Source organism: Notothenia coriiceps, unplaced genomic scaffold, assembly GCF_000735185.1.
Source record: "Notothenia coriiceps isolate Sejong01 unplaced genomic scaffold, NC01 NC01_scaffold00037246, whole genome shotgun sequence".
Classification (NCBI taxonomy): Eukaryota; Metazoa; Chordata; class Actinopteri; order Perciformes; family Nototheniidae; genus Notothenia; species Notothenia coriiceps.
Window position 1 is genome coordinate 26,802,802 of NW_011369947.1, and position 7,717 is coordinate 26,810,518.

At 39.8% G+C, this 7,717-nt stretch overlaps 1 protein-coding gene across 1 annotated transcript in view; it reads left to right on the forward strand.

The window, feature by feature from the left end:
* Window positions 1-2,303, forward strand: part of pno1 (partner of NOB1 homolog) — a 26,431-nt gene extending 24,128 nt beyond the window's left edge. Inside the window, exon 21 of the mRNA XM_010795753.1 lies at window positions 2,119-2,303. Within this exon, the coding sequence (XP_010794055.1) occupies window positions 2,119-2,303 (185 nt within the window). The remainder of the gene's footprint in view (window positions 1-2,118) is intronic.
* Window positions 2,304-7,717: the final 5,414 nt, after the last annotated feature.

Consider the following 7,717-nt stretch of genomic DNA (forward strand, 5'->3'; position numbering starts at 1 on the left):
ACCAGAAGGTTGTAGTAGATTTGTACATAACGAGACCTCGTATGTCGTCTTCTGTTACGGTATTGAAAGTCGAATGAAAGAAGGTATGAACCAGAAAGTGAGAGTTTTACCGGGTTTGTTCAGTGTCAACACATAAGTTTCCCAGGAACGACCTAAACAGGCGAGACTACCGTCCAGTGAGTACTGAACGAACGTGAAGGAGAGGAGACGAAAGGACGATAGTGTGTCGACGTTGGTGGAAAAATACGGTTAGAAGACGGAAACCTTTTGGGTCCGAAAGAAAGAGTAGACAGCCTTCACAAAGGACGATAAAGGAGCACCAACGAGACACCCGGAAACTCGTTCTTCACACCTATAGGTACGAGTATTCATCGCTAACCATATGTTGGAAACCAGGAATTGTAACTTCATAACCCTAGTAAGGAGGTGCTTCCTACTGGCCTACAAAAGATTCACTGCATTGAGGGGACATCCGAAGAAAATGTGGTCGGATCCTGGAAGCAACTTTGTTGGAGCCAGACCTGCCCTGAAGGAGCTCTACATGTTTCTGGACTGCTTAGGAAAATCTGAGCTGGAGGATGAAGCTACCAAACATGGAACAGAGTGGAGCTGGACAATTCATCCTGCACTCACCTCACAGGAATGGAGCTGCTGAAGCAGCTGTTCGTGTCGTGAAAAGGGCCCTCAACAACCTTGGAGGAGATGGAACCTTCACATGGGGAGAATTTCAAACATTCCTATACATGGCAGCTAACTTGGCCAACGAGAGACCGATCGATGCCAGGATTCAAAGCAGGGAGGACTGCGTAGGGTACATCTGCCCAAACTCACTTTTGCTTGGAAGGTCTGGACCAAAAGGAGACCCTGGGAGCTTTGCATTTGAAAGCTATCCCTACAAAAGATTAAGGGAAATCCAAGCCGAAGTAGACAAATTCTGGAGGAAGTGGAGTCAGTTGGCAGGGCCCAATCTGTTTGTAAGAAATAAGTGGCACACAAGGGAGCGGAATGTGGCTGTAGGAGATGTTGTTTGGGTGGCAGACCAGAATGCCTTAAGATATAGTAACGACAACATTTCACATACCAATTTATCCTTAAGTAATATGACATATAGTATTCTGAAATGGGCCATTCTGCATAGTGAGTACTTTCACTTTCGATGTGACTAACACTTTACTTAACTTGTAACAGAGAGTTTCTAAACTATGGTATGGCTTGCACACACACACACACACACACACACACACACACACACACACACACACACACACACACACTTTATAAAGCCCACGAGGAAAAAGATGCCTGAACTATTACTAAATGTCGTTGGCTGTCTTTCTTAACATTGCCTGTTGCTATGGAGACAGTAACCTAGCAATACTTTTCTGGCTAACTAAGCTAACCCCAACACAAGCGGGGTTCATAGCGCTTTTCCTGAGTAAAATATAGGACCAAGGCAAACAAAAAGTAAAAGGTTGACTTGTTCTGTACCTCCTTGATAAGCTGAGCCTCTCCTTGCTGCACTTCATATATCTGCATTACTCCAGTTCCTCTCGCATAGTTCCCCAGGCAGACGAACTTCGCGCTGCAAGGAATCCATTTACTGTCAAACACCGTGTAGTTCAAACTCTTCTGAAAATGCGAAATAATCTGAGGCTTATCTAGTGGCGATGACATCTTGGCTTTTTGGTTGATAATATGTTAAAAGTAGATTTTTCTTGTAAAAGTATCAAGAAACCCGACGTCCGATGCAGCTCGCTGCCAAAACAAATGACGTTGAAAATGTCCTACAGCTGAGCGTATGGGTGTCTAAATATATGCCTGACAAATATGTTAAATGTAAGTAAATATTGTACGTATTTTAAACACACAAAATATTTACCCATTCACTCAACTGCCTTAAAATAAATAATAGCACTCAAACGTGAGATATTTGTGTGTTACTATTCGAACATTTACAATTTTCTATCTACAGGCGTCAATGTTAGATCTTTTTGGGTCCTTTTCGTTACACGAGGACATCCACATGCCTCTGTATCCACAGTCTGCCTGAATATTTGACTGTTTAATTGGATTTTATATCAGTTTAAGATATGGACACTGAAACAATTCCAACCCCAGACGCTGGCGTTGCCATGGAGAGTAAAGAAGACACAGAGGCTTTCACAATGGTGAAGTCGAAAAAGACTCAGAAGCGAAAACGTGAACAAGATGGAGCGGACATGGACACAGAGGCGCCCGTGGCGAGCAAGAGACCGCAGTTTCCACCTATTTCAAGCGACAAATTAAAGGTAAAGAAAGGGTAAACTGTCTCTATACATGTGTTATGTATGTGTTCTTCAATATCAACATAAATACGCGTGTTTTGATGTTATTAGTCTCCTTCACAAAGTAGCAAGTAACTAGTTTTGCGCTTGCGCAGTATGGTCTTGTTACTGCACTAAATAAAGCCACTGTATGTTGTATAAATGGCACAACACTGGTGAAAGAAGTAATCCGATCATTTCAGTAAATAAAATCTCTCTCACTGTAAACTACTCTATTGTATATATACTCTACTGGTCATGCATTGGTAATAGAATGTAGGTATTATTATCAAACTGTACTTAAAGTATTATAAATAATGTATTGATTGTACAGTACAGTGTTTAACTATAATCTTTGATATTGTTGGCCATCAACCTGCTCTTATTTTTCCTATTTTTCCTGCATTGCTAAGTGCTTTTTATGCACACCTCTTTTGTTTTTGTAACAATTTTGTTTATTTTTTTAAAGTTTATCACAGGCATTCAAAATCACAACAAACACAGCAGTAACAGGCCTAATGAGAGCACCCACAATTTAAAAATGAGCATTGCACATTAATGGATCAGTAATGAAATGTAGAAAAAGCACAATCAAACACACGAGTGACAAGTGTGCTTTAATTGTTAATACCAAAGTACATGGTAATGGTGTGAAGCTGACAATTGAGCGGCCCGACCAACCAACCAAGCAAGGAGGCAGAGGCAGAGAATTCAAATATAACCCAGTGTGGGCATTTATTCATCGCTGTGGTACAGGATACACAGCCTCAATATTGCGAAGTCCAAACTAGTCGTCAAAAGGTTTTCGGAGACGTATAGACCGGACCCAGAGGTGACACGAACGTACTGTACTTTTATATATAAGAAACCAACCACGTACTCAGGTATTATATGAAAAAATAAAACCTTATTAGGAGAAATCTAATGTGTATAATCCTTCCTAATAATTATATAAATTCACAACAATTGTTTACCTACAACGGTTCTAACCAACATAGTGAGGTACCTCCATTAGGTACGATCTCCTGATGTACAAAACCATAAATGTGCCCAGTCGGTCTACGAGATAAGGCATCAACGTAAGACTAGGACGAGTTTGGACGGTTGGACAGTATGTGAATTTCCCCTATTTATTAATAACAATTATAAAATGAAAATATTAAGTAAACATATATTTGGTGGTCATAAACAATTTACGTCAAGACCGAGAGACAAGAGACATTCAAGTCTGGCGCGAAATCAACATTATCACGATTAAAGAAGAGTTTCTCCCGAGCCAAAGAAAAATCAAACTACACCCCTATTAGACTTCAAAAAAGGGAAAAAAGACGTACGACGTAGAATACGAGCACCTGGACAACCTTTGAACCTATGACATACTTTAATTTATGTAATTATTGAAACTTTACAACTTTACAAAATCTAAAAAGGAAACCCTACAATAAATTGGGAGGTCTTTTTGCGATAAGACGTTAGCGTCTAAATGGCGTATTAGTCGTTTTACCGCGTCTAAAGATTTTTCCGGCGTTATAAATAGTTTTCCGGCGTATTAGGGGGCGTAAAAAGGTTGTGTTTTAACTTCTTTTTTTTTTCACAGACATTGCAGGCGGACTGCAGCTGAGTAGGTCGAAAGGGCGCGTAGGTGTCTTTACATTTGTTGTGACTTATCTCACTTGCACACCTGACGAGTGTGCCTATCTCTTTTGTGGTTCTACTTTTTCATAGATTAGGTAGGAGTAAATGGCTGCTTGTAAAGATGATTTCTGCCCGTTTTTCACCCCCGTTGATAGACGTGCACGTTGACACACAACGTCGTATTGTCTTTTAGCTGCCACTGCTGTGAAACTAGTAAGTTTGTAGGCTTTACGAAAGCGCCGACACGCCTGTTCTTCGGTTTCTTGTCAAGTCCCTGTAGTTAGGTTTTAAAGCTCCCATGTTCTTGCTCACTCATCGATGTTCTAACTTCGACAGTGCTATTGCTTGCTCTATTACTTTTGTCTTACTCCGGCCTCTTCACCACACACGACGCACTCTCTCTATTTTATCGTTAACGAAAATGTTATTTATCTTGTAACTTCCACAAATTAACCTTATAATTTCCCCAAATTGCAATCACCGTCCGAACACACACCTCTCTTTATTTATTCTGTCGGGTTATAAATTTTTTTTAGCTATTAAAAAGAAGGCGTAACTAAGCGTTGAGGGCGTCAAGTGGCGTATTTTAGTGTTATTTTGGATTTTGGGGCGTACAAAATTAGCGTATTAGTTCCTTAAATTCGGGCGTATTTGTTCCTAAAAACGGGGAGGTGCGCAAAAAGCCTCCCAGATAATAACTGGTCTGACGGAGTACGAGATTTTATAAGATAAAGTTCCCTAAGGAGTTCAAGTCCTGGTTTGTAACGTATCACCCTCTTGTCGTGATAATAATAATAATATTATTAGCCAGTAGCATGTAAAGAGGTGTCGTCTTCACACATTTGACTTGCGTTGACGTCCTCTTTACGGTACGGTCTGGTCTGAAACTACAACATAAAATAGCTTTTTTAGTTTTTATTGAACTTAAAATTATGTTTAAGTTCGGGAAAATTACTGGAAAACATAACAAGTTTTTGTAGAAATTCCTACAATTAAAAAGGAATTCAAGTTTTCAAAGTTTCGTGACACGTTTGGGACTACTAAAGATGTAAACCTAGTGGTGAAGTCACTGTGTTAGCATGAGTAAGCTAATCACCCCTAACTGTAATAAATAAATGTGTTTGTGGCTAGAAACTTGAGAACAAGGTAAATAGGAGTGCGATACCAAGTTGGCTAGGTTTTTTCCAAAGTTCGAATTAAATGCCCCGGTATTTTCTTTCGGACTTCCACGTCAGGTTCTTTTTTAGGGTCTAGTTGTTCTCCCTAGGGTGGGGTCCGGTTACCCCCTGTCGTTTTGTGTGTAGTCGTCGGTTAGTCTTAGAGAGACGTCAGGCCGATCGGGTGGTGGGACTACAATGGCATCTGGAAACTTTCCACCCGAAGGACAGCCCCGTTTTTCCCCCAAATTTCCAGTGAAAGAGTCGTAACGTACACCATTCTTCTCGAGAACTTGGTTTATGCTGTTGGTTTTAGACATGATCTAAAAGGTGTATATTTTGTTGTAGAAAGGAATGGATTCTAATTCAATGTTAGCGACAGGCCCGGTTAGGAACCTACAAGACCTTTCTGGATTTTACACTTAGAAAAGACAACTTGTGTCTGGCTTCCTTCACAAGTAGTCAAATTCTCTTTGTTCTCCATCTGTAAAAGAGACCATAAAACATGGTGGTTTTTTCAAGTAATCTTTTCGATTTTTTTCAAGTTATATATTACGTACGAAGTACTTTTTTGTTCGCATTCTTAAGTGTTAACGGTAAGGTTATAATATAGGTTTTACAAGAAAAGCCGTAAATGTTTTGGGGCGTTTCCACCGCACAACTTAATTCTTAAAATGTTTATATATCTATATTTTTTATCAAAATTTTATGTACCTCTGTAAACAGTGTCAATGCCTTTCGTTCTGGGTAAATAAAATTTTATTGATTTAATTTCACCTGCGATAGTACGATATAACCCTTTTATATAACATCCCGGTATGGATATATTTTGTACAGACATTTCAAAAACGAATTTTATGGTTTGTCTAGTGGTTTTTTTTGTGACATCGGTACTGGATTTGTTTTGTGTTGTGTATTGGGGGAGAAAAACGTCAGACAATCTCTTTGCGTCTAAAACCCAGGAATCGAACTTTTTTTTTTTTTTAAGATGGAGCCTCTATCTTCAATTTAAAGACGGACACTATTTTTGGACAAAGATTTGGTGTAGTTTCCTAATAAAGACTTTATCATACTCGAGTTTACGAAAAAGAGAACGGCCCAAATAGTGTTGCTACTCAAGGAAAAAATTAAAGGACAAAAATTTGTGTACACGAAGATGCATGTCCAATCGAGACTCACAACGCTCCGAACGATTACATTTGTTTCTGTTCTAATGCCAGGTTTTGTACAGTCACGTATCAAAGACTAATCGTTCTTTTTTCCAGAAAACTGCGACACACACTCAAAGGACTGTGTGGCACCTGTGTAAATTACATAACTTTTGTAGTTTTCACGTAAACGTACTATCCAGGGAATTTTAGCACTATTTATTTAGTAGAATTATTTTAACATAACATTTTACTAGACTTTATTACTTCTCAGAGTGCAGAAACGACTCGTGGTTACGCTCAGAAGCACTGCAAAAGTTACCACTTGACCAAAAGGAGGGAAGGGAGGGGCGATAGGAAGGGCTACCGAGAACCTATTCACTATAGAGGGAAGTCTCCAAAGTGACGTTTCTTTCTGTGGTACTCCTTGTTAATTTATGAGGTCGTGCTAAAATCTGTAAGTCAAGGAAAGCATCTTCCCTCTAGTTGCAAAATCTCTCCGTTTATACATAGTTACTGTAGAATGGGCAGGACATTGTAGTTTCGAAAGTTCCTTTTCGAGTAGATTAGTACTCCTCTTCGCTCCCTCAGGACCCCCTGTTTTCGTCCTGCAAAATTAGACTAAAGTCAGGTTTTACCTTAGTTTGGTTATTACTCTAGATCAGGATTTGGGATATTTAGAATTGGTGACCGTCGAAAACATAAAAACGTATTAAAGGTACGTCTCGGGTACTGTACTTTTGTATTATGTAGAATTAAGTTCTTGGTGAAGGTTAATCAAGTGAATGAAGTTGTAACTTAGGGGTCTTATTTGCGAGATTGTTTTAGACTTCGAAAACACTCGCCTCGGGCTCTCTACAGGAAACACAGAAACGTGCAGACCTTCTTCCTTTCCGTACAATAATCTTACACCTGGTTTGAACACCCATGGTCTTCCTTATTAACATTTTTTCCAGGTCATTTCAGTTTAAGCGGATATAAAATTTCCCATTTGAATGAAACTAAAGTTGTACAGATCAGGAACTCCAACTTAGATTGAACAACTACAATCCAAGAGATGCTACCCCCCACTTAAAAGTAGGTCAAAAGGGAAGTCCCCCACATAGACACTCGGCCCTGTCGACTGAAACGCGTAAGGTAGACGCGGGACTTGTGTGTGTAGTTGTTAGGAGTAGGCATGACTTTGTTGTAATTGTTGTTCATTAATGTAAAACACTGTTTTCTACCGAAGCAGTGACACCTGACTGCCGAAGCCCGAAACATATAATGTGTAAACAGAATAAACTTTTCACAAGGGAAAGGGGTACAGACAAAGGACAACTAACACACGTGGACCACGGGACACAACAGAGGAGGGGGGAGTGGACACAGAACAACCCAATTAATCCAACACACACATAAATTCAAGGACCAAAAGGGGACAGTCACCTGTCCATCACATCTCCACTCTAGAACACCGAACCACTGAACACAA